We start from the raw sequence: 26869 nt of genomic DNA, 5'->3' as shown, positions 1-26869 counted from the left end.
AGTGCGAGAGAGAGAAAGAGCGACGCAAACGACCCTCGGAATCAGCCTACAGGAGCCAGACCGCGCACGTTCTTATTCATAATCGATTTCCGTTACAAGCAACTGGGTACTCCCTGTCAGCCTTATCCCCACAGCCATCGATTGCTGTGTGAACGTCGCGACCGCCGCCGAGGCGCGCCAAGGGACTGTCCGGCAAGGAGCGGAAACCGGCGGCAACGGAAGGAGCCGAAGGCACAGGGGCCCCGAGGAGCAGAGGGCGCTGTCAAACGTTTGCACTCGTCGGGGGACGACTGGCGCGGAAGGGAAGGTTGCCCGCGCACAATCCAGGCCGATGCTACTACTGTATTCCGGCCCTTCCAGTGGCGTCTCCTGCCAGGACCTCGACGCCACGCCAGGACGACACCAGCCAGGACGACGCCGTTGCAGCCCCGCGGCGCCATCACGGCTATTGACAGCCGCGGTGGACAGTAGCCGGACAACGGGACCCGAGACTTAACTTAATTAACTTTATGGCCGCAGGGAGTCAAACCAGCACGGCCGGCGGGGCCAGCCAGCCGGCATGAGAACCGAGCCCGTCACTTTCAAAGTCAAGGCCTGCGGGACCGGCCGGGCCAGGCAGCCAGGCAGGCAGCCAAGCAGGCAGCCAGCACGCGGCCGGACGGGTAATCCAGCGCGTTTATTGGAGCGGGAGGGCTTATCAAGCAAACTGCCTTATCACAGGTGTGCTCCCCGGCCCTCCCCCCCCCCCACACACACACACGCACATACTCCGAGAGGAGAGGCCGCAGGTAAGGAGGAAAGAAGTGACAAAAGGGAGGCGAGGCCCCGTAAAACTATTACCGGAAGAAATCAAAATGACTACCACATCGGCGTGAGGACGTGGTTTAGCTGGACTTACTACAGTCTATGGCAGTGGTTCTCAACCTTAGGGTCGCGACCCCAAGTGGGGTCGCGAAAAAATTTTAAGGGGTCGCGGCGAGGTAGCTGGGGTCGTGTTTTGGGCCGATTTTAAGCAGCCACTGCGTCTGATCCGAGGCGGGCATTTTGCTCCCTCAACCGGCAATTGGTCTTTGAACCTTCCTTTAGCATGCCTTTGTTACGGAGTGTGATTATCAGTCTTAGTTTGGGAGCAGTATTGTCTCAAAGTTTACCAAAACGGTCAGAAATGTCTTTGAAAAATCGTGTTTTGGGCCTATTTTAAGCAGCCACTGCGTCTGACCCGAGGCGGTATTTCGTCCTCCTTCAACGGGCAATTGGTCTTTGGACCTTCTTTTAGCATGCCTTTGTTACGGAGTGTGATTATCAGTCTTAGTTTGGGAGCAGTATTGTCTCAAAGTTGACCAAAACAGGCACAACGATTTTTCAAAGACATTACTGAGCGTTTCGGCCAACTTTGAGACAATACTGCTCCCAAACTAAGACTGATAATCGCATTCCGTAACAGGGGCATGCTAAAGGAAGGTCCAAAGAACAATTGCCCGCTGAGGGAGCAAAATGCCCGCCTCGGATCAGACGCAGTGGCTGCTTAAAATCGACCCAAAACATGATTTTTTAAAGACATTTCTGAGCGTTTTGGCCAACTTTGAGACAATACTGCTCCCAAACTAAGACTGATAATCGCACTCCGTAACAGAGGCATGCTAAAGGAAGGTCCAAAGACCAATTGCCCGTTGAGGGAGCAAAATGCCCGCCTCGGATCAGACGCAGTGGCATGCTAAAGGAGGGGTCCCGTGGGGTCGTGAAACTTTTCCTGGGGGTCGCGGAAATTTTTGGCTACAAATTTGGGGTCGTGAGTCGAGAAAGGTTGAGAACCGCTGGTCTATGGTGTACGCTAGAGCTGAGACATTTCAGCTACGTATATAGACCCACACAACACACAAGCAAGGGCGTGGCACTGTATACGAACTCCCCGTGACTAAACGGTCGCGAAAATTGCACCGCGTGCGTCATTAAACGCTGGGACCTATGTTTTCTCGGTGCCCCCCACACAGCCTAACACACACACACACTCTCTCACATACACACACACACACACACACACACAATATGAGAGGCGTGGCGCGTCTGGCAACTCATGCCGCCCGCCGTAATCACGGCCGATTTTCCGGCCGGCTCATCTATAACACCGCGCACTTGATGCACACACACACACACACACACACACACACACACACACGCACGCACACACACACACACACACCGACAAGGAACGACCGCCCACACCTGCACGGCGCGGTCGACACACCTGCACCCGATACCACATGCCAATTAATAAACCAAATCAAATCCGGCCCCCACCCTCTTTAGTCTCTTTCTTTCTCACTCTCTCGGTCTCTGTCCACAACAGCGGGATCTCAAGGCGGGATTGAGTATCTAGCCGCGAGGACAGCAGGTGGCACGGCGGCAGTGCCGTGCCGAGTCCACCCCGCTTAGTGGAGTAATCTCTCTAGTTTACAGTGTGCCGGCGGTGCCTGTTGCGGCTGGCGGGCGGCTGGCTCGGGTTCGACTCCCACTGACGGCGAGCCTCATCCTTCTTCCCCGGCGGTGGTGGCTCCTCGACAACGAGGCAATGAACATGGATCTCACTTATTTCCTTTCGCGGGACGCACAAGTAGTCGGGCGGGCTGTGTGCGTTTCGCGGCTTGGCGGCTCCGCGGGGCGGGGGCTGGGCCGGCGGCGCGCTAATGCTGATTGCCTGCAATTGGTCGGCTGGCGCCACAGCGAGCCCTAGCAGTGGACACCGCCGCCACCACCGCGGTCCCGCTTCTAAGTGATCAGTACACAGATGGCGTTACCCGAGAGGAGGGGGAGGGGGAAGGGGGGCGATTGGCCAAACCTAAATGCAAATCAAGGCTGCTGGACGCGACCAGGCGACGCCTTCCCGGCGACGCTGTGGCGCCGCGACGCTCGGCGTCGAGAAGCTGGCGTCGGACGAACCGCGACCGGGAGGGAGGGCTCCAGAGCCATCGCACCTCATCTGCATCACGCCGTCGGCCGTCGCACCGCGGTGGGGGAGGCGGTCAAAACCCCAAACGCGTGTTGAGTGCCAAAGTCGCTACGGGGGGCTCGAACCGGACGTGTGACCCCACCAATCGATTCCTCGTTTGGAGAGCAACCCATTGATGGGGTCACACGCTCGGTTCGAGCCCCCTTTAGCGACTCTGCAGCTCAAAACGCGTCTAGAATTTGGGCCGCCTCCACTGGTCTTCCGTCCCACTGTGGGGCGGCGCGGCCAGGCGGCGGGAGGCGGGACGGACGACGACGGCCACCTCCATGCGCCGCGCACCGCGGGGGGACTCGACTTGTCCGGGATATTGACGCCGCGCGTCCACCGGAACGGCCCCCCATTTAGCATGTTGCGCAAACCCGGGCAGTGCCGGGCCGTGCCGCGCGGTGCGAGTGGGTCGGGGTGGGGCCTACGCTGTGCGCAGCACGGGGCCACTGCAAGCCAGGCCACTGCATGCGAACGCCCACTAAAAAGGCAAGGCCGGGCCACCGCTTCCCTAACGACGCCGTCGAGGGCGCGCGGGCCACGCGGACTGCGGAGGGGACCAGACGGAAACACAATTAATTAAACGACAAGGGACGTCGACACACGGCGGGGGTCCTCTCCCCGTCTCTCCTTCCACCAAACTCGGAGCTCTCCAAACAGAGCAGCTGCTGAGATTTCCAGACGGTTGGCGCCGCGCGTTGCAAGGCGTGGGCCTAAATGCAACCACATTTCGCGGCCGCACTGCAGTAAGCCCACTGGTGTGGAGCGGCCCTGCGGGGAAGGGGGCCCCACGTTGCCAGAGTCATCGCCCCCGACACCCCGACCTCTGCTTGGGCAATGATGACAGAGCAGCACAAGTAGTGCTACAGCTTGACAGTACACTCCGAGAGCCGTTTTCGTCGCTCTGTCCCTCTCGCACTTATAGGGGACACCCTATGAGAGCGAGAGAGACAGAGCGACGAAAACGACTCTCGGAATCAGTCTGCCGAGGGGCTGCGTCTCGACCAACGAGGGGCAGCGCCGCGCCACCCGGAGGGGAGGGGGAGGGGGACTTCGAAGTGCAATCTCTAGCGCCCTAGTCGAGCAGGGGGGGGGGGTCTGTTTCCAGGTCGTGCAAAGTTGCTAATGCCGGCAATGCCACCGTGTACGTCGTGTAGGTCCCCACCGAGGTCCCCGCCAGCCCCAGAGTCATTAGCATTCCTCATCGCGGACGTGGCGGCCATCCGGGGCGCCATCCTGGAGGGCCGGCCCGTCCGCCCACAGTGTCCGCCTGGAGTGTCCGGCGGGGGCTTCGCCAGTGGCGTAGATACAGTGCGTTGATAACAACGGGGTGGCCGGTGGTCTGTACCTGTTCCCACGCGGCGCGGTCCTTTGACGGCGAGCACCTGCCTTCGGCGTTTGGCACCGCCGGCGCCAGCGGACTGACTCCAAGAGGCCTTTCGTCGCCGTGTCTCCCTCGCGCCTCGTGAGTGCGAGAGAGACAGAGCAACGAAAACGACTCTCAGCCTGCAGTGGCGCGACCCATCGCGGGGAAGTTCCGCGCTGCTCCACCACTGTCGGCCGCGACGCCGCGGGACGTCCGGGCCGACGGGCCAGGTGCTTGGCTCGCCGCCGCGGCCCTCGTCCGCCGCCGGCCACCATAAAATTATACGAAATAACGCGGCGTGCGTCGCCCGTGCGTCGCCGCCGCGCACTTCCAGGGCTTCCAGGGCGCGGACGCGGCCCCCGCTGCGGACAATAAAATCGCATAAAACGGTGGAGGAGCCGTTCCCGAAAGGAAGGCGGTCGGTGGGCCACGCCGCTGCGCCGCTGCGCCGCTGCGCCGGCCCGGTTCAAGCTTCGCAGCTGCTTGGCACCCACTCGGCAGCATACGGTCCGTCGCCATGGCGACCGTGGCTACCCCGCCAACTCCAGCCGCTCCAGCCAGCCACCCGTACCGGCCCGGCTAGCCTGGCCGTGAGGCGAATGTCCGCCCCGCGAGCGGATAATGAATATTCGCAGTGGCCGCATTGAAATTCCCGGCGGGGCCACAGGACCGCGCCGAGCCGCGCCGAGCCGGCCCCGGGACGCCGGGGACGCCGGGGGCGACAGGGGCGACGGGACGCGGGGGTAGCTTCCAATTTCATTTCTGTGAGGATGCGCCGCCGAGCGCGCCCCGGGTTCAGTGCCACCTGCTTTGGGGGGCTGGCTGGGCTGCTGCGGTGAGCCGCACCGACACACGGACGGGGCGTCACACACACACACACACACACACACACACACACACACACACACACACACACACACACACACACACACACACACACACACACAGAGAGAGAGAGGCAGAGGAGAGGATGCGACAAGGGGCAGCGCTTGCCGCTGCCTCCACACCCTCGACTTGGACTTGGAGATGTGTCTGTCGGTGCACTGGTGGCGCTGGAGACGAGTGAGGGAGTGAGGGAGTGAGACAGTGAGATAGTGCGAGAGAGAGAGTGAGAGGGGCGCCACCGTGAGTCTGGCCTGGGCTAGCGCGGGGCGGGCCGGGGCGGGCCGGCGCGGGCTGGAGGGGAAAGGGGGAAGGCACTTTGCGAAGATGACACCACAAAGAGAACGGGAGCCGCGAGTAAAAGGGAGGGAAAGAGAGAGAGACAGGCGGACAGGTGACGGCCACCCCTCGCAGACGACTCACACACACACACACGGCGAAGGAGAAGCCTGCAGACACTCTGAGGACAACCCCCGGCCAAACCATCTTTCCGCAAACAATTTTCATTCCGCCCACTGCCGCTGCTGCAGCTTAGTAATAACGGCCGTGGCAGTGCCCCCCAGTCCCCCCCCCCCCTCCTCTGACTCATGGGGACGACGAGTGGCGCCAAAAGGGCCGGGTACTCGGCATGCAGCCCCTACTGCCCGATATTACGCCGGGCGAGCACACTGTGTGGGTAGGACGCACAGCACGGGGCGCTTTCCTACACTTTAATTCGCCCTGCGGCCCTGCAACCCTGCAGCCCCATGCGGTTCCTGGCCCGCGAGGCCCCGCGCGGTAATTGCAGCGCATTGTCGCAGCGCCGCGCAGACCTTGCGAAGGGGGCGGAGCGCCCCAGCGAGCGCAGCGCGCAACGCGCAGCTTGGAGCGCGGCGACCGGCGGCGACGCTACTCGCCTGTTAGCAGATAATGAATCAAAGGGCGTCGGCGGGCCGCGCGTGCTGGCTTGCGTGCCCCCGGAGACAACACAGCGCACGCACACGTCGCGGCGGCGGGGGCGGCCTGTCTGTCCAGGCGCCGTTGACGCCCCGCCCCGCCCCGCCTCCTCGGCGCGCGCCTCGCATCAATCACTCAATCGATTGGGTGGCGGCGGAAGTGGCGGCTGGATGGCCCGGGTGGCCCCGCCGGGGTGTCTGGCGGGGCCCTGGGGCTTGCCCTGCCTCCCTACTTCGCGCACAACAACGACGGCCACCCTGCGCGTCCGTCGGGGGCCTCTGGCTGCCTCTGGCCTCTGGGGCCGACCAGCCGGCCGGGCGCTGTGCTGCTGGTGCCTCCCCCGCCATCAGGGACTGCAGCGAGCCGGGAGGAAGGGATGTCTCCCCCGACATCCGTTCCGCCGCGCCGCGCCACCGCACGATAAGATTGAAGACGCGGCGAGCAGTGTGCATCGGCGCGGGACAGGCAGGCAGGCAGGCAGCCGCCCCAAACAAAGTTTCGGCGATTCCGCTAAGATATTTATTGCCGCATCATTTTATTGGCTGCGGCGGGAAGGGCGGCCGGCACGGCATGCGGCAGCATCCCTTCGACGTGACGGCCGAGCGCCCCACCGCGGTGGCGGCCTGCGGGGCGTGCAGCAGGCCGCACTGCCGCCGCCACGTCACAGCAGTTACAGTGTATCCCTCAACTTCATCAGAAGCGTCTCCTACAGGAAATGAGCGGAAAAGCACGAAAAGCGGGTCGCCCCCGGAGACTCACCCCAGTCAGGGTGTCCAGCTCGCCGAGCCATGCGTCCAGCAGGCGCTCTGGGCCGTCGCAGTCCGACTCCACCTCGTCGGCCTCCATGTCCTGCAACAACAACAAAATCCTCCGTCAAAATCTGACCGCAAATGAATGCGAATAATTTTTCTCGCGAGCGGTTTGTGTACACAGAGGTAGCGCGCCTTGACGCAAGCGACGCGAGCAAGCGAGATAAGCCGCGGAAACATTCCGTCGGCAAAAGTGACTCACGATTTCGCACCGCGGCGCGCACAGCCAGGCAGAGCCAGGCAGGCAGGGGCACTGCAGGGGCACGCGGACGGACGGACGCGCCGCGGGTAATCATAACCATTACCAATCCCGGACAGGCGCTGGGATGCATGTGTTGCGCTCCCGAAACCGCAACCACGAAAAAGAGACTAAGCAGCGTGTGAACCCGGTGCGGCGGTGCGCGTCGCCTGGAGACAGCGGCGGCGCGCGAGATGTGCATGTCTGGCGCCGTGCCGCCGGGAGAGCCGAATGGGGCTTCCCTGGCCCCTGGTCGCCGGTGGCGTCATGCTGGACGCGAACGGCCGCGCAGGCCACTGTAGTGTATGGAAGTGAAGCCTCGGCTGCCAGGCAGGACGAGGACGCCGTGGAGGCAGGCAACCCGGCAGCAGCCGTGCGCAACGGGACCGCATCTCCTCGCTCCTTGACTTGGACGCTTGCATGCTTGCATGGCAGCCAGCATTGCTCTCCCGGACCGGCTCTCCTCCGACAAGCGCTTTCCCCAGGACACGCGACTCGCGGGCTGACATGGAAGAGGTGGTTCCCCAGCTCGCGGACGCGCGCGGCTCAGAGCCGACCTCTTGAACTCCCCGCGGCTTTCCGCCCCGCCCCGCCCTCTGTCGACTGTCACGGGGATTACCAGAGCGGCCACATGTCCAATTATAACCAGGCACATTAGCGCCGAGCGCCACCTGTGCGTGCGTGTGTGAGAGTGTACGTGTCTGTGTGCGCGTCTGCGTGTGTGCGCGTGCATGTGTCCGGTGCCCTTTCCCAATGACAACGAGGCCTGTCTCGGCCTCCGTGTCGTACTGCGCGCCGCCCGGCCCCGGCCCTTCTCTCTTATATGGAGGCAACACAGAACCGCGTGTGTGTTACATTCAGAGCTGCTGGACTGGGCGAGGCGTGGCGGGGTGGGGCGGGGCGGGGCGGGGTGGGGCGGGGCGTGGCGTCTGAGATGCGGCCCCAAGGACGTGTAATCGCCGTCTGCAGATCGCCACTAAATCAACATCAACAGCCCGGCCGGCTGGCCACTATATTCCGCACGGGCAGGGAGGGAGGGGGCTTGCTTCGGCTGCTTCGACTGCTTTGCATCCATGACCATTTTGAGCAGGAGACTGCCCAGCTCCTTTCCCCATCCGCCCCGCACCTCTTCACCCGTATCTTCCTCCTTATCCTGTTTTCAATTTCACTTTTTGCGCGAGCGGCGACAGAGCGCAAATATTTAAAGTGTCGCCCCGGCCCGGCTCGACTCCTCGACGCCAAGGCGAGATATCGAAGCGAGATTGAGGGGGTGATGGCAGTCAGTAGCGCGCCTGTCGTCTGCAGGCCGAGTCCGAAACAGCGTGCATTTCTCTCTCTTGCACTCATGGAGCGTGCAGTCTCGGTGCGAGAGAGACCTCTTCGGAATGACACCGCTGGGAGCCGCGGCCTCGCGGCCCAGCCCGTGGGCGCAGTACAGGCCAGGCCGGCCGGGCCCTTTCCGCGAACGAGGCGAGCAGGCGGTGATAGGACGATGCAGCGGAGCAGCGGAGGCGCAGCAAACAGCCGAAATGTGTACCGGACCGCTACACAACAATTGTCCACCGGACTCACAAGGCGGATGAGATGTTTTACGTTTTGGACAGACTTTGGAAGGCTTGCAGCGTAGATAGGGCAATTTTTTCAAGCGAAGACTTGCGAACCCTCCGCAGACCTGCCCGCACACAATGCTGCGTTCGGTTCGAGATCAGGCTCGGGCTGGCCAGGGCAGACAGGCAGAAAAATCTGCCGGGGCCTTCGGGTTTGGGACCAGTAACGTCACAAAGTTGGCCAAAGAGTGACAGAATCTCCGAAAGTAGCCGTTTTCGCTGATTTTGGGTGGCCACTGCGACCGATCTAGTCGCCGTAAAGGGCCTCCCTCGACGTCCTAGTACTCTGAAGACCCTACTCTTTCATGCCCTGTATCGGGAAGACGTTGACCACAACGATTTTGGCTTTGACCGCAACGATTTTCAGACCAAGTTGGTCAAAAAGTGGTCGAATCTCGAAAATTTGCTGATTTTCCTGATTTTGGGCGGCCACTGTGTCCAATCTAGTCGCCGTAAAAGGCCTCCCTCGACGTCCTAGTATTCTTAAGACCCTACTCTTTCATGCCCTGTATCGGGAAGACGTTGACCACAACGATTTTGGCTTTGACCGCAACGATTTTCAGACCAAGTTGGTCAAAAAGTGGTCGAATCTCGGAAATTTGCTGATTTTCCTGATTTTGGGCGGCCACTGTGTCCAATCTAGTCGCCGTAAAAGGCCTCCCTCGACGTCCTAGTATTCTTAAGACCCTACTCTTTCATGCCCTGTATCGGGAAGACGTTGACCACAACGATTTTGGCTTTGACCGCAACGATTTTCAGACCAAGTTGGTCAAAAAGTGGTCAAATCTCGGAAATTTGCTGATTTTCCTGATTTTGGGCGGCCACTGCGACCGATCTAGTCGCCGTAAAGGGCCTCCCTCGACGTCCTAGTACTCTGAAGACCCTACTCTTTCATGCCCTGTATCGGGAAGACGTTGACCACAACGATTTTGGCTTTGACCGCAACGATTTTCAGACCAAGTTGGTCAAAAAGTGGTCGAATCTCGGAAATTTGCTGATTTTCCTGATTTTGGGCGGCCACTGTGTCCAATCTAGTCGCCGTAAAAGGCCTCCCTCGACGTCCTAGTATTCTTAAGACCCTACTCTTTCATGCCCTGTATCGGGAAGACGTTGACCACAACGATTTTGGCTTTGACCGCAACGATTTTCCGACCAAGTTGGTCAAAAAGTGGTCGAATCTCGGAAATTTGCTGATTTTGCTGATTTTGGGTGGCCACTGTGTCCAATCTAGTCGCCGTAAAAGGCCTCCCTCGACGTCCTAGTACTCTGAAGACCCTACTCTTTCATGCCCTGTATCGGGAAGGCTATTGACCGCAACTAGTTTGGGAGCTGTAGCCTCACAAAGTTGGTCATGAAGGGTAAAAACATAATGACGATCGGGGGCCTTTTGCGGTCTTATCCGGTGGGGCCTTTTGGGGGCCAGTCCGAGCCTGTTCGAGATCGTGGCGGTACATATCGCCGGGGGAAAATCCTATCGCTTCCTCGTAAATATGCATGCATGTCGATAATCAGATGACGTGTTCGTGTTCCTCGCTGGCGAATAGCGGTCTCCCTCTATTTTCTCGCCATTGTCTGATGAAGTGGAATGCGAGCACGGCGCCACCTCGCGGCGCACTGTGGAACCGTGGAGCCATTGTCCACGCGCCGCGATCCCCGCCAATTACCTACAAATTAGCCGCTAACGCGACGGAGACACAGAGTGACGCAACCTGCATTATTCATTCAAGGATCCGCACTCGCTGTCTCCCTCGCACTCGCGGGCTCGCGGCTCGCCTCGCAGCGGTGCGACAGAGACAGAGCGACTAGCTGCTTGTTATGTCGGGCCGGCCGGCCGCGTCCGCCACAGGATGCGGTCACTATTCGCAGCGGCCTGAGGCGTCTTATTTGCAGCCGCGACTGCCAATACGCGACTGCCAATACGCCACAGCCAACTCCACTGCCAATACTCCACAGCCAATACGCGACTGCCAATAAGCGGCTGGCGACGCGACCACACTGGAAGGACTGGCGTTGCGGTCTGGCGGGCCTGATTTGCGATCCCGCCAGAAATAGTATACGCCACGCCAAACCAGAGGGCCGTTGTCACCTCGCACTGCACCGCCTATGGCCCATGCGGCCGTGTGTCTGCGACTGTCCGGGGCCGCCGTCTGCCACCGCAGGCGGTTTTCCACCGAGGTACAATCGACGCGGTGCCTGTGGGAGTCCCGCAAAGCAATCACCTCGACGACAGCCGTGACCTCACCGCGCCGATGCACTTGACGCCCACGCCGCGGGGGCGCGCGCGTCCGTACTGTACACGTACAGTGCACGAGCGCGGTGTTTATGTTGCTGTCAGTGCTCTCGTCATTTGAATTTCTCCAGCCTTCGTTGCTAGGGGGCAGCGATGGTTTTCATTGAAATAATCGGTTTATTTACCAGCCACCTTCTGACCGCTCCGGATGCTTCTGGCTCCGCCACTGCCTCTTGGGGCTCCGCCTTCCACTTCAACCTCCCGACGTCCGGATTGGTTCCATTTATACTCGCGGCCTTAAAATAATGGCAAAGACTTGTCCTAGGGGGAGGGGAAGGGGAGGCCCGGCCCTGCACTGGGCACGCACGATAACGGCAAAAGGGGGAAGGGGAAGGGGGGGGGGGCGGTCGTGTCTTCCTCGCCAGTGGGCGTACCGCGGCGGTCAGCACGCGCCGCGCCGCGGGCTGCCGTCCGTAAGTGCAAGGGCCCCCCGCCGAGCCCCGCCGAGGAAAGGCCCCTGAACACGGCGACACACACACACGCCGGAAGGCACGCCCCGCCGCTTCGCCATAGGCCGCGCACGCGCCCACTGCGGGGGACTGCGGGGCAGTGCGGGGCACGGCGGGGCACTATGCGGGGGACAGGAGTCAGCAGGGGGGCAAATTCGCCGGAAGGATTCACGTCGGCGAGAGCCTCCTCGCCAGAAACTGTTTCCCCCGCTCCTCCTCCGCCTTCTTCTTCATCTCGTTGGCGTGTTTCCGATCAAAACATCGTTATCGCGTCGAGTGTGTGCGTGTGTGTGTGAGTGTGTGTGTGAGTGTGTGAGTGAGGCGGCTGGGTGATGGATCGGGGCTCGGGTCAGTGAGAGTGCATTTTCCCCTGGCTGACTCGTCTCGCCCGCAATCTCGCCCAAAGAATCCCCGCCGCGACGCGTCTTAGTACCTGCCCGGGCCTAGGGCCGGCTAGGGCTAGGCTGCCTGTAGGCCGCCCTCGCCAGCGACGTGTTCCGCATCGCTGGAATCCCGCAGCCGGCTGCAGTGCCGCGCAGTGCCGCAACCACGCGAGGGCCTCCTTGTCCTCCGCGGCGCGTCCGGCGTGGTCGACCGTGCGGCACATGCCGTCGTGCCATGACCTCCACGCCGACACGGCGACGCACAGTGGGCCAGAACACCGGTGGAGGTGGCCAAACCTCTAGACACGTTTTGAGCCGCAGAGTCGCTAAACAGGGCTCAATCGGGTCTCACGTTCGGTTTGAGTCCTGTTTAGCGACTCTCAGCTCAAAACGCGTCTAGAGTTTTGGCCGCCCCATCGGTCTTTTGGCACTGCGACGTGGGGTCGTGGGTCGGGTCTCGGACGAGACCGCCCAGCGCGTCAATCCGCCGACAATTAGCGGATCATCATGGCGGCGGTACGGAACATGGACGAGGAACATGCCGAGGCCGCCTCGACGGCGGCCACGTCGGCGGCCACCTTGTCGGCGTGGGGGGTCGCGGGCCGTTCTCCGACTTGCGCAGTGCGTCGCAGTGCGTCGCAGTGCGTACTTGCGTACCTCGGCACACAACAGTGTGCGTGCAGCAGCAAGCGCAGCAAGCGCAGCCCGGGCGTGGCGCTCGCTAGACGCGCTAGACGCGCTAGACGCAACAAGGGCGGCGATCGCGTTAGCCTCCTTCCCGCCCACCGTTTATTCTTTCTCCGCTCCTCGTTCGGGGCGCCGCTTCATCGCGTAGCATCGCGTCGCCGGGACGTCGTCGGGACGTCGTCGTCGTCGAGGCGCCGCGACGCCTCGCGCGACCCTGGCGCCTCGTCGCCGCGCCATTTGCCGCCGCACACTGCGCCGCTGTGCAACGCGGGCGGGGCGGGGCGGGGCGGGGCCGCACTGTGTACTCGCAGACGCCTTGCTCGAGCCGCTTAGCGACCTCACTTACCTCGCGCGGCGCGGAGCACCCCGCCAATCCGGCCAATTTAACTTTAAGGCGATTCGGCGCGATGCACGGCGGCCGACAGACGCATGGGACTCGGTGCAAGCCGGGCGAGCCGACGTGGACGTGGGCGCTCTGCCCCGGCCGCGTGGGCGCGCCGACCTGCCCGCAGGACTGCAGCCGACTGCAAGCCGGGCTGCAAGCTGCAAGACGACTTGCAGGGTCGCCCACAACGCCCACGGACGGCACCGCTCGGCCCTTGCGGACGACGGGCGGACACTCACACACTCACACAGTCCGTGGATGCGCGCCGAAGCGCGCTCCAGCACACCAAGCAGCGCACAATCGTCAACAAATAACAATCTGGGCCGACGCGCTGCGCTCTGCAGGCCGATCCAGGACAGTGCCTTCGTCGCTGTCCCTCTCGCACCCTTCCGGGCCGTCCCGAGAGCGCGAGAGAGACAGAGCGACGAAAGCACAGTTCGGGATCCGCCTGCTCTGCCCGGCTCTGCCCACACCGTCCCGGACAAACGCTCGTATCGGGTCATCAGCGCTCTGCTGCAGCACGGCTGCAGCGCCGCGCCCTGGCAGGCCCTGGAAACGGGGCACTTTTTTGTCGGCGGTGCACTTCTTTTTGGCGTCCAGGGCGCGGCGCGGCGCCATTAGCGCGCTGCCTGCTTTGCTTATCGGCGACCTGGCCGCCCCAGAGGACGCCCTAGAGGACGCCCTCCCGGCCTCCCGGCCCACGTCCGCGACAAACGCAGCGCTACTTTGTGGGGCCTTGTCGTCGCGGAATGCGGCATCGCTCTATCTTCCTCTCTCTCTCTCTTTCTCTCTTTCTCTCTGGGCCCGCTTTGCATGCCGCCAATTTCGGTGCACCCCAAACCGATCCCCCGAAGAAGGGCCCTGCGTCTTTTCGTCCTTTTTCGCTTTGTTTTTTCTCCGCGTCGTCTCCGAGCTGAATCCCCCCCCCCCTTCTTCCCGCGACCGCAGCACAGTGTCACCGCCACCGCCTCGGACGCGGAGCAACGCGGGGCAACGCAGGACGGACGACGTGCGCGACGAGCGCGAGGGCAGGCCAAGGCCCAGGCAGGCGGGCAGCAGGGCCTGCATTGGAGATTCCATCCGATATGCGCCGACAACTACAAATTGGACTGGGAGCCCCCGCTCTGGCCGGCCGAGATTGGGGGGGGGGGCGTCCCGGACAGCGGCGGCGTGTTCACACCTATCACACTAACCGGCAGCAGCCGATTCGAATCCGAGAGGCCGGTCGCCGCTTCGCCGCTTGGCGCGTGTCAACGCACTCGGCTGCTCGTTAACGCCGCCACAATATTACTGCCGTCCCGTTGCAGTGCGGGAGCGGAACGGGAGGGGAGGGGGTTCTCTGATTGGCTCGGCGGCGACGCGACGACGCGACGCGTCCGTCCCGTTCAAATTCCCATCGTCGCCTCCAGGTGAAAGCTCTATCGTCTCGGCTCAAATATTTCCTCGCGGCGTGCTTCGGATGACACCCCGCTGCGCCGCCGAACAGACGGCCGGCCGGACCGACAGACAGACAGACAGACAGACGGACGGACGGACAGACACGCGGCGCGCACTGACCGCAAACATGTGCGCCACGCCGCGACGACGCCGGGATGACAAGACTTTCCGAGAAAAATGCGTATTAATAAACCGGCGCGGCGACCCAGGCGCCTTCCGCCGCCCCGCGATGATGCCGGTGAATGGACGCCCGCCCCGCCCCGCCCCGCCCCGCCCCGCCCCGCCCGCCCCGCCCCGCCCCGAGTTGGCACTATTTTCGGCGTTGCTGTTCTTCAGGCCGCGGCGCCGCGGTGCAGCACCGCACCACACCCTTCCCTCCGTTTTCGTCCGTCACGCTCACTGAAATATCGGTGCCGAATCGGCCCGCGAGGCGTGATTCAGACTTGTTGACTGAAAAGTCTTATTCCTACTCGTTTCTTTTTTCGCTAGCCGTGTGTGTTCGCCACGCGCCGTGTTCGTTCGGCCCACGCGGCCCGGCGCGGCATGCTCGGGTAGCGCACCGCGGCGCGCCGCCCCGGCGTCGTCCTGGCAGTCCTGGCACGCCGCGAAGGCCACCGGAAACGCCGCCGCGACCACCACCACCACCTCGGCGACGTGCAGTGCGGTGCAGCCCCGGGTGTCTCCGGGGCCTGCTAGCTATACTGCTGGCTGCTGGGCTGGCGGCGGACGCAGGATTCATGCAGCAAACTAAGGCGCACGTGATCTATTCGCGGCCAGCGCCAGGAAGGCTGGCCGGCCAGCCCTCCGGCCCTGGTGCTGGTCTCCCCGAAGGAGAGAACAAAGAAGTACATTCGATACCCGTCGGCCGGGCCGGAGGCTGGAAGGCCCTGGAAGGGGGTGCGGCGGGGTCCCTGTGGGGGGCAGTGGGGGACCTGCCCGACTTGACACTCAACACCAACATGCTCCGCTGCGCCGTGGCCGGCCGTGCCGGCCAGGGGTGGCGTCCGGGGCGCGGCGGGGCTCGATGCACGACGCCGAGCCTCCCGGACGCAGCCGCCGCCGTGCTGCCCACCGCCGACAGCACCGACAGCGCTGCAGCACAACAAAGCCACGGCCGGGGCGACGACGCCGCCACCGCCGCAACGGCCGTTGTGAGATGTTGCGACCGATCGGGAGTAACCATCTGCCGCGCGCCGCCTCGCCCAGTGTATATCTTGCACGAGGGGAAGGCCAGGTACTTATTAGCTCTCCGGTACTCCGGTGCCAGCGGGGCGGGGCGGGGCGGCGGTCGAATGCGGGAAGCAGGGAGCTGAGCTGCAGCGGTCATGTTTTGCTTCTCTTAGCCGGCAGCACATACGGCGCCAACATGCACCACGCCGGTCGGAATCACGACTATGAGCGGCGGGGCGGGGCCAGGGCGGGGCCAGGGCGGGGCCAGGGCGGGGCCTGCTCGATGGCGCGCGCGCCCAGCCTCTCGGCTACCGTCTCCTGCTCCGTGTCCAGCCGGACCGGACCGGGTCGGGACGGACGTGGCGCCGCGAAGCGAGCCGCGAAGCGCAAGGACCCCTCTTGTAATTGGATACAGATAGCGAGGCGCGCGGCAACGCGGCGCGTGCTCAACTGCAATGTGCACTGGTGCACTGGCAGAGCGCTGGCAGCACCCAGCGGTGGGCCGCCGGGACCGCGCCGGTGGAATCGGCCATGTGTGCAGTGTGCTAGGACTCAATCGCGGGGAAGGAAGGCCGAGTGGGACTCGAGAAATGAAAACACGTACACAAATCACCGGCGTCCATTTTAATTGTTCGTTCCTTTCACAACAACGGTGAGGGCCAGTCAGTCAGTCATTCTGCGGATTGCGCCCGGAGCGGCGCAGCAGTCACGAAAAACAGTCGCGTGCGGGGACGGCCGAACCCGGCGGGGGTTCGAATCCCGGCACCAGCAAGACATTTTTTCACCGCGCCGGTCCGGGGCGCTCGCGGCGCCCGTCATGCCGTCTTGTTCTTGAACTTGTCCGCGGCCTTCTCGATGGCGTTGGTGACGGTCTCGGTGACGGTCTCGATGACGGCCTCCTTGTCCGAGGCCGACCGCCCCGCCGTCAGCGCGTCCTCCACCCGCAGCGGGAACGTGTACCTGTGCCTCCAGACGTGCGTCAGAATCTGCGTCAGCACGTAGCCCGAGAAGTAGAGGCTGAACCACAGCGGCGCGTAGTACAGCTTGCGCCCGATGTTGTAGTGCGTGTACACCCCCTTGTCCAGGTCGTCGTCGGGGTCGGGAAGGGGTTCCGGCGGCGGCGGTGCTGGTGGGTACGGGCCGTAGGGGGCGGGCGGCGGCGGCCCGTAGGTGTCCCGTGGCGGGCCGTAGGCGTTGAGCGGCGCGCCGTAGGTGTCCGGGGGAGGCGCGGGAGGCCCGTAGGGTGCCGCTGGCGGAGGCGCCGGACCGTAGACAGGGGGCGGGGGGCCGTAACTTGGCGGCGGTGGAGGAGGCGGAGGAGGAGGAGGAGGTCCATAACTCGGTGGTGGCGGTCCATAGCTTGGGGGCGGTGGAGGCGGACCGTACGTAGGCGGCGGTGGTCCGTACGTAGGCGGTGGCGGGCCGTACGTTGGTGGGGGCGGTGGTGGCGGCGGTGGCGGCGGGCCGTAGTTGTACCCGTGGTGGTGATGGTGGTGGTGACGGGGAGCATCGTATCCGTCGGATGGCGGGGCGTCGTACCCGGACGGCGGGGCGTCGAAGCCAGGGCCCGGCGCGCTGTAGTCCTGCTGCAACGGCAGCGGCTCGTCGACGGGCGCGTATGGCGGGAACGACTCGTCCACCACGCCGGCGTCCTTGCTGTCGACGACACTGTCCAGGATGGGCCGCGCCCCGGAGTACCTGTCCGAGGCGAACGACAGCGGCACGGCGTGCAGCGGCGTCGTCTTGAAGCCGCTCGGCATGCTACCGCCCATCTTGGCGCCGCCGGGCGTCAGGCTGTTGACTTGCAGCGCCAGGTCGTCGTCGTCCGGGTCCGAGCTCAGGGCGCGTCCGCCCTGGCCGCGCTGCGAGACTGCCGGCTCCAGCGAGCGCCATCTGGAGGACGGGGATGAGTTATGGAGCGCCAATGGCGGACAGGGCAGGCCGACGGCAGGCCGACGGCAGGCCGTGGGCAGGACATGCAGGGCCGGGCCGGCGGGCCGGCGGGCCGGCGGGCCGAGCAAGTCGGGTTGCATGTAGCCCTGCCCTGCCCGCCCAGCCCGCTCGGCCCTTGCCTGTTTCCTGTCCGACTGACCGCAGTGGGCCGAGCGAGACGGCGAGACGGGGTGCCCGATAAAGGAATAATATGGCACCGACAGGCAGCGGCCGGGGCAGAGGGCCAGAGGGCCAACAAGACGCTGCTCGTTAGGCCCTTGCAGCCTGCAGTGCAGAGTGCAGCGCGCAGCACGCAGGCCCACACACTGCGAAAAGTGGCCCTCGCGCGGCCGGCGCTCCAGCAGCCAGAAAGGCCAGCCAGGCGCCGGGTAGGCAGTCCCGTAACACCACCGCGTCGCCTGGTTGCCTGGCGACACGGCGCTCCCGACCGCCGCCGGCGACGCGGCGCGCGGCGCGTTCTGTCGCCCCCAGGGCTGTCGGGGCCACAACTTTCCTTCGTCGGGGACCCCGTGTAACCCCCGGCCGGTATCGCTACTCACTCCGAGTGGTCGCCTGAGACGGCGGTCCTGGCGTAGCTCGGCGACACCATGGCGACCACGGCGTCCGAGTCGTTGTGGGCGTTGGCGGGGGCGTTGGCGGGGGCCCCTCGGACGGCGGCCGCCGCGCACAGCGCCAGCAGCACCAGCGGCCCCAGGGTCATGTCGCGCAGAGGGTCGGGCCGCGAATGAGGGCCGGCGACGACAACCTCCGCCACGGCGACATCCCCGCCAACGCCACCTACGCCTCGCACCTGTCCGCTAACTCGGCCCGCTAGGTAACTGTTCGAACTGTTTGACCCGGCAACGGGATCATTACACTGCAAACCCGGCCGTTCGAGGTGCACGCCGATGACGTCCGCGCAGACGTCACGACCTCGCCGTCATCAATTCTTCAGGGGTGTTCTTGCCCGCCAGTCTGGTGTCGGCCTCGACGACGCGGAGGAGGAAGCCGATGGCGACACTGCTCGCTCTGGACACAACACGCCCCGGGCCGGGCTCGAACCCACGACCTTGAGCTTCGCTGCCGCCCCGCGACCTTCCCGACGACACCCCGGTGGTGCACGCTGCGTGTCTGCGCGTGACGTGCTAGCCCCGCGGGCCGTCCGGGCCGTCCCCGTCGTGCCGTCCTTGCCGGGCGCACGCCGTTCAATTCATTACATTAATTATCCCCCCCCCCCCGACTCCAGCAAAACGGAAGGGGTGGAGGCAAAGAGGGGCCGTCACGCACGGGGCGTAACGCTACCTGGGCGGAACCACAGTGTTACGCAGCGCGTGCGGCGCGCGCCCCGCCCCGCCCCGCCCCGCCCCGCCCCGCCCCGCGCCACTGCAGTCCGAGACACCCGCTGCTCACGGGGGGTCGGGTCGGCCCGCCTAGGCCAGCCTTGCCGCTGCAGCTGTGCGTGTTCGTTGCCGCGGCTGACCCCCCAGGACCTCTCCGAACGGAGGCTTGGGTGCATTTAGATCCATCCCGATTGGCTGAAAAGGTCCATTTCTGATTCTTCGTGTGCCGTTGACGAGAGCTTTGAAAACACACGCCTCGAGCAGGTTCTGCGGCGCTGCTCCTCCACAAGATGGGCCTATTCGTCGACGCCGGCGCGCTCTGCTCGTTGGAAACGACGCGCGGTTCGTTATCTCGGCGGCGGCGGTCAAGGCTGAGGCTGCGCGTCGACGACACACTGCTGGAGCTCCCGGACAACCACGGCATCCTCAAGACCCATTAGCCGCGGCCGTCTGGCCAGGGCTTTACGGCGCCATCAGCAGCGCGGCCCAGCGCGGCGGCGTCCACAGATAAAAGTGTCGCCGTCGATAAACCCAACCCGCGTCCACGACGACGAGGACGACTTCGCCCGGAGTGCGCGCCGCGCCCGACATGACAGTTTACAAGAGCCCCCGCGGCCCTGCTGGCGCTGACAGACCACTGCTAGACCACTGCTCGGCCAGGAGGAAGGCGCGGGCCGCGTCATGGCGTCGTCGCCGCGTCGTCGCCGTGCTACTGGAATGCAGTTTACCCACGCGGGGCCGCGCCGCGCCGCGCGGGCCAGGAGTCGCCTTTCTTCGATGCGCCTAGCGCTGGCAGGCCGCTCGCGGCGCGCCGTTAAACCCGACTAATGGAATCGAAATTTGCCACTATTTCAATCCGGACAGCCTGGCACCGCCCTGGGCCTGCCGGCCTGCCGCCTGCCCAGTGCCCAGTCCACCTCGGCCTGCCCTAGCCACTCCGAGTGGGCAGTAAATCTGCGCCACGCCGCGCTGCTACGCGCTGCTACGCTGCTATCCGGGGTATGGCAGCACGGCGATAAGCCCGACCAGGTGACCACCCCATTCCACCACCGCCTATTTCTCAAATCAGACCGACAATTTTTCAAATTCTGACCGACTATTTCTCAATTCTCTCCAACTTTTTTGTCGAGTCCCGCCGCGAAGGCCGCGGCCCCATCGGGCGGCGCCACCAATTGTTTTTATTTTTATGGCCCGTCGATGCACCGCCACGCCACCAGTTGCGCGGACGGATTTGCCAGTGGCGGCAGCGGCAAAATTCCGGACGCGTTTTGAGTAATAGAGTCGCTTAGGACTTGAACCGAACGTGTGACCCACCACCAATTAATTGCTCTCCGAACGAGGAATCCATTGGTGGGGTCACACGTTTAGTTCGAGACCTGTTTAGCGACTCTGGAGCTCAAAACGCGTCTCGATTTTTGGCCGCTGGTCTTCTAGCACACTGTGCGCTGCGCAGCGCACATGGGTGGTTGGACGTCCGGCCAGCGCAGCACCCCTACCGGAAACAACGACGACCAAGACGACGACATTGTCACATCGTGCACGGCCACTGGGATTATACGATCGTCCCATTTTACGGCACCACTCCAACAGCTCCATAACTGCGCGCTCCTTTTTACATCCAGCACAACGAACAAACGATAAACTTGAATTTTACCAACCTCCGAAAAAAATGGGAGAAAAATTTACAAGTGATTTTACGCGCCGCGCGCCAGCCGTAATAAAAAGTTATCACCCTTAAATCAAGGCGCGTTCATTCTTCCCTGGCGAGCTCCATTCACGGTTTACGTCTCTCTTACAAGGGGGCCAGCCGGAGGGCCTCCCGACGCCCAGCCGTGGGAGCCGATCAAATCCGGCAGAGAGAGAGAGAGAGAGAGAGAGAGAGAGAGAAAAGTCTCTGACAAGGAATAAAGCCCCCCCCCCCTCCTTTCTCGATTTGGCGTCGCTTACATTCCATTTCCCCGTAATTTCTCTTTTACCCTTTCCAGCGAGGTGTGTGCGTGCCGGGCCTGGCCGGGCCGACGAGGGGCGTTACCTGCCCGGTCTCGGCACGGCGCGTGTGCACTGTGCAGGGGGCCCGGCCGTGGGGCCCGGAGGAGGCCCGCGTCGTCGTCCCCTTGGATCGTGTGGGCGCGACGGCACAGCGGACGAAATGGTGTCGTTACCAGGGACGTTATGGCACGGCGTCTGTTGCCGCCACTACTCGTCGATAAAAGTGCGGTGGGCTCGGCGCGGCTTGCCAGCGCGGGCCGAGGCCCAGGCCGCCCGGGCCAGACAAGAAAAGAGCGATCGGCGCAACGACGACCCGCCAAATCGGGCCGCCGGCGTCCCGGGGCGGAAAACTTCATGACGAGCTCATCATTTTCTTCTTCTCCCTTCGCCTTCGCGCCACTCGGGGACCCAACTTTCTCGGTTCGATCCCCGCTCAAGGCTGCTTCTTTTTCTCCCTCGTCCCGGCCGAACGCCTAGGCTCGCGGCCGGGTACTTGACCTGGCTGCGGGCGGGGCCATGGCGGGGCCATGGCGGGGCCCTGCGACTGGTGCGCCAGGTCGCGGTTCGGCCCCTTGCCCCCGCGCCCCCTCGTGGCCCCCTCGCCGCCGGCAGTGCGGGGCCGGGCGAGGCCGGGCAGGGCCGCCGCAGTGCCACCGCTGCGCCCTGCAGACTGGAAGGGGGCTCCGAGATGGTCGCTATATTTAGCCGCCAGTGCTCCATGCTCGACCAAGCCAGCCCGCAGCCGACGAACCCTTGGCGTGCAGCCCCGCGCTGCAGCCCAACAAGGTTAGCCTCTGGCCGCCCCGCCCCGGGGCCGCACGGGGCCCGACTTGGGACCGGGCTCCCTGGTCTTCGTCAGCGCGGACGTCGGCAGCCCCCTGCAGCCCCCTGCAGCCCTGCACGGACGGATGTTGTGACTTCGGCGCCAAGGCTGTGAATTGGATTCGGCTAAATTGGCCCGCCTCGGCTGCCTCGGTCGGTGCACTGCGAGTCCCTGCGCAGCCCTGCGCAGCCCTGCGCCCCTCGCGAGCCGCCAGCCCACCGTAATTGCCAGTCACCGCCCTCTTGCTCTTCTTGGAGGGATCGAAGGCGCGGCGCGGCGCCCCAGACGCGTGACGCATCCGTTGCATTCAAAGACCCCCCCGGGACCGTACACCGCGAGCACGCCGACGGCGACCGCCACCCCGACCTCCCCGACCGACCGGGGGCCGCCGCAGTAGGGCCGCCTCAGCGACGCCTCTGAGATAACTCGCGTGAAATTCGTTTAGCGACCCTCGTCCTCTCGCCGTGATGAGCAAAGTGGGTTCGGCTCCCGATCTGCTGGCGCTAGCTGCGCTCATTTGTCGTGTGGCGGCTTGCTTCCCTTGCTTCCCGCCCCGCGACCCGCGTCCCGCGTCCCGCGCGCCACCCAGAGCGCTCGCGCTTGGCAGCTGCACTGCCTGCCCGGCCTGCCCCCTGCATGCGTAATGCTCCACCGCGCAAACACTCACTCACACACACACACCAACACACACAATAATCCGCGCACGCAACAAAAGGGGCGTTTGCGCGGCATTCCCTCACGTACCACTGCCAGGGCGACCAGGACCGTAGTGCGGATTAGTCTAGGACAGCGGTTCTCAACCTTTCTCGACTCGCGACCCCAAATTTGTAGCCAAAAATTTCCGCGACCCCCAGGAAAAGTTTCGCGACCCCACGGGACCCCTCCTTTAGCATGCCACTGCGTCTGATCCGAGGCGGGCATTTTGCTCCCTCAACGGGCAATTGGTCTTTGGACCTTCCTTTAGCATGCCTCTGTTACGGAGTGCGATTATCAGTCTTAGTTTGGGAGCAGTATTGTCTCAAAGTTGGCCAAAACGCTCAGAAATGTCTTTTAAAAATCATGTTTTGGGTCGATTTTAAGCAGCCACTGCGTCTGATCCGAGGCGGGCATTTTGCTCCCTCAACGGGCAATTGGTCTTTGAACCTTCCTTTAGCATGCCTCTGTTACGGAGTGCGATTATCAGTCTTAGTTAGGGAGCAGTATTGTCTCAAAGTTGGCCAAAACGCTCAGAAATGTCTTTTAAAAATCATGTTTTGGGTCGATTTTAAGCAGCCACTGCGTCTGATCCGAGGCGGGCATTTTGCTCCCTCAACGGGCAATTGGTCTTTGAACCTTCCTTTAGCATGCCTCTGTTACGGAGTGCGATTATCAGTCTTAGTTAGGGAGCAGTATTGTCTCAAAGTTGGCCAAAACGCTCAGAAATGTCTTTTAAAAATCATGTTTTGGGTCGATTTGCGTCTGATCCGAGGCGGGCATTTTGCTCCCTCAACGGGCAATTGGTCTTTGAACCTTCCTTTAGCATGCCTCTGTTACGGAGTGCGATTATCAGTCTTAGTTTGGGAGCAGTATTGTCTCAAAGTTGACCAAAACAGGCACAACGATTTTTCAAAGACGTTTCGGCCAACTTTGAGACAATACTGCTCCCAAACTAAGACTGATAATCACACTCCGTAACAAAGGCACGCTAAAAGAAGGTCCAAAGACCAATTGCCCGTTGAAGGAGGACGAAATACCGCCTCGGGTCAGACGCAGTGGCTGCTTAAAATAGGCCCAAAACACGATTTTTCAAAGACATTTCTGACCGTTTTGGTAAACTTTGAGACAATACTGCTCCCAAACTAAGATTGATAATCACACTCCGTAACAAAGGCATGCTAAAGGAAGGTTCAAAGACCAATTGCCGGTTGAGGGAGCAAAATGCCCGCCTCGGATCAGACGCAGTGGCTGCTTAAAATCGGCCCAAAACACGACCCCAGCTACCTCGCCGCGACCCCTTAAAATTTTTTTCGCGACTCCACTTGGGGTCGCGACCCTAAGGTTGAGAACCACTGGTCTAGGAAGTGCCTTCCAGACTCGCGACGGACGGGCTGGCCAGCTGACGGACAGACGGGCAGACGCGATGCGACAAACAGGCATTCATGCGGCCAGTGGCAGTCCGTCGCCGCCGAGCAGGCCGTGCTGGCCGTGCTGGCCGTGCTGGCGCCAAGCGAGGCCGCGGCGAACTCGACCGCCCTGGCCTTGGGCCGCCATTGGCCCGCCATTGGGCAGGCCAATGCAACCGATGAGGACAGCCTGACCGCCGGACTCAATAACAAACAAACTTTGGAACAATCAAATCATCGAACACCGCGATGATGCCCGTCCGTATCGTGTGGGAGGTCAGGTCAGGTTCGCGCAAAACATTCATTCTTTATCGTGATGCCGGTCGGTCATTGTTGCCACTTTCGCCGTAATCACCGCCGCGCTCTTCGGCGAAGACAAGAAGCTCCTCTAAATCACTTTAGAGCAGAGCAAAGTCTGCGGAGTGACCCGGAGTGTGTGAGGCGGCGCGGGGGCGGCGTGCGGCGGACGGTGGCGTAGCAGGCGTAGCCTCACTTGGCGGGGCGGGGCGGGGCGGGGCGGGGCGGGGCGGGGCGGGGCGGGGCGGGCGGCCTTTATCCTTCCATTTCCCGCTTATCGGCGGCCTTCTCGCTCGAGCTACGCGCTCCGCCAGCGGAAAGCCCCGCGGCCCGGCGGCCTGGCCGTGCTGATTGATTAATCATAAGAGATTTGCCACTTGGCTTTGCCACTTGGCTTTGCCACTTGGCTCCCTCGTTCTCGTCTTGCTCGTCTTTATCGCGCTGACCGCGTTGGCCAGGCGGGGCCGCGCGGCACGGCTAGAGGCACGGCGGCAGCGCGCCGAGGCGGGGGCGGCGAGCCACACAGGTCAGGGGCCGGGGCCGCCGGGGCGCGGGCCTCCGTCCGCACAGCTGGCCGAGCAGTGCCGTACCTTCGTCGAAGGGCCCCATGACTTGGTGGGTTTTCCCCGGCGGCCCACCCCCTCACTGCAACGGTTCATTCGGCCTGGAGTCGCTCTGCATGCGGCCATGCGGCCATGCGGCCATGCGGTCGACGTGGACAGTGCTTCGCCGTCCGCGGCGTCCGAAACGCGCCTCGGCGGCCACCTCGCCTCGGACACGCCCCCCGTTCCTTTCCCAAGTGGCGGCCAAACAGAAGTCATTCGCTGGCAGTAAGGTGAGCCGGCGGCAAGGAGTGCAGAAACACCGCGCCCCGCCCCGCCCCGCCCCGCCCCGCCGCGAGGGCCTGCATGCCAGCGGTCTGGTTCGCCACACCACACGGCCCGGCAAGCATCTCAGGCCGGCCAGGAAGTTTGTGAACAACAAATGCAAACTCTGGCTGCAGTCAAAGTAAACAAAGACGGACGGCCTGGCGGCCAGGCCGCGGCCGAGTGAGTCTGCCGGACTCGCCTCGCCCTTCGCGGCGCTTCGCGGGGGCAGAGGCCGAGAGGTTTAGCCCCCCCCTCCCCCGATGTACTCCGTTATGCCGCGCATCCCTTACGCCGTCAGCAGATTTTCCGCTCCGCAGCCACGTGATTCGAAAGGGCGCTTTGTCGCTCTGTCTCTCTCGCACCCCAACGAGAGCGAGTGTGAGTGCGACAGAGACAGAGCGACGAGACGACTCTTCAATCTCTGAGCACAGCAGACGGCGCATTGCTGCTGCAAATCAGTCCATTTTTCTTCGGCGGGAGGTCGTAAAACTTGCCGGGGCGATACAGGCGCGGCGAGCGTGCTGCAGGCCTTGGGGCGTGCGAGGGGCCCTCTAGGAGCCGCCGCGCCGCGGTACTCGAGGACGGCGAGGACGGCGACGACGGCGACGACGACGGCGAGGACGCGCTGGAGGGCTTATCAGTCCTCGCAGGGCGTGTGATGAGGACGGCCACTGCTGCCGCCGCGGCTTGGCGGGACTTCATTCAAATTTCCCGCCAAAACGGGGCGTCCCCATTGGCCGCGCCGCAGCTGGCGACGCACGCGGCTGCACCGGGCTGGCTGCACCGCGACGATGCGGCGGTCAGCACGAGAAGGAGAGGCCGTGTGAACCGCGAGCACGGCGACGCAATCTCCGCGACGACTGGCGACGTCTGCACGCCGATTCCGAGAGTGCGTCTCTCTCTCATTCCCGAACGGGTGCGAGAGAGACAGGCAGGGCCCCTCCCCTCCGCTCAAGCTTGTCCGCACGCCGCGCGTGAACCGAGCGACTCCGAAGGACCGCTTCGTCGCCCTGTCTCTCTCGCACTCATGGGGCGTTCCGCAAGGGTGCGACGAAAAGCTCTGCTCGGAATCAGGCCGCAGCCTCCCACCTGGAGCAGGCCGCCCGGATAAGTCACGGCGCCGATAACGCGACCAACGCGACGCCGCGCCGCGCCGCGCCGGCCAGACCAAGGGCCTGACCTACGCCACTGTAGTGGAGAGCCGCAGCGACGCCGAGCAGGACGAGCAGCAGACCGATTCCGAGAGTCGTTTTCGTCGCTCCGTCTCTCTCGCACTGACAGGGCATCCCGTATCAGTGCGAGAGAGCCGGAGCGACGAAAACGACTCTGCAGGACGATCAGGACGCGGGACCGCTCGCAAGAAAGTGGAGCGACGGAGGATTATCGATCTGGATTTTCGGCAATGTCGCGATAGCGATAGCAATGGCATCGCAATCAGATTACGGCGGAGTGGGAGGGGGAGGGGGCGTCGACTGCATGTGTCCCTAATGGCGGATAGATTACGATTCAAAGCGGGACAAAGTGCCACTGCATCCACTGCATTGCGCGGCGATGCTGCAAGCGTGCTGCCAGCGCTGCCAGTGTGCTGCCAGTGTGCTGGCTGGCGGACCCGCGTCCCGCGCTTCTCGTTGCTGCTGCTGACTGCTTAGTCGTTTTCGTCGCTCTGTCTCTCTCGCGTCCCCACGACGCAGCCCATCAATGCAAGAGAGACAGAGCGACGAATACGCCTCTCGGAGTCAGTCCGTTGCTGCTGCTGGTTGGTCCATCAGGCCGCCTTCGTTTGACCGGAGTTTGACAGGTCCCGCGATAGCGAGGGGGGACGCCGCTGGGTGCTTTCGTCGCCCCGTCTCTCTCGCACTCGCGCGGCGTGTCGCTGGGGTGCGAGA

The 26869-nt window shown here is 63.4% G+C and overlaps 1 protein-coding gene across 1 annotated transcript; it reads right to left on the bottom strand.

Moving 5' to 3' along the window:
* Nucleotides 1-16240: 16240 nt before the first annotated feature.
* Nucleotides 16241-18284, bottom strand: LOC117653044 (extensin-like). Its single transcript, XM_034398385.1, has 2 exons — nt 18124-18284; nt 16241-17524 (listed from the first exon to the last, which is right to left on the bottom strand). Exons 1-2 carry the CDS (start codon nt 18282-18284, stop codon nt 16447-16449), a joined length of 1239 nt encoding a protein of 412 aa, XP_034254276.1. The 3' UTR covers nt 16241-16446.
* Nucleotides 18285-26869: the final 8585 nt, after the last annotated feature.

The sequence above is a fragment of the Thrips palmi genome, unplaced genomic scaffold, assembly GCF_012932325.1.
Source record: "Thrips palmi isolate BJ-2018 unplaced genomic scaffold, TpBJ-2018v1 HiC_scaffold_8, whole genome shotgun sequence".
NCBI classification, from domain to species: domain Eukaryota; kingdom Metazoa; phylum Arthropoda; class Insecta; order Thysanoptera; family Thripidae; genus Thrips; species Thrips palmi.
The sequence above is the reverse complement of the archived record's forward strand: the minus strand, read 5'-3'. Positions and strand labels throughout refer to the sequence as shown.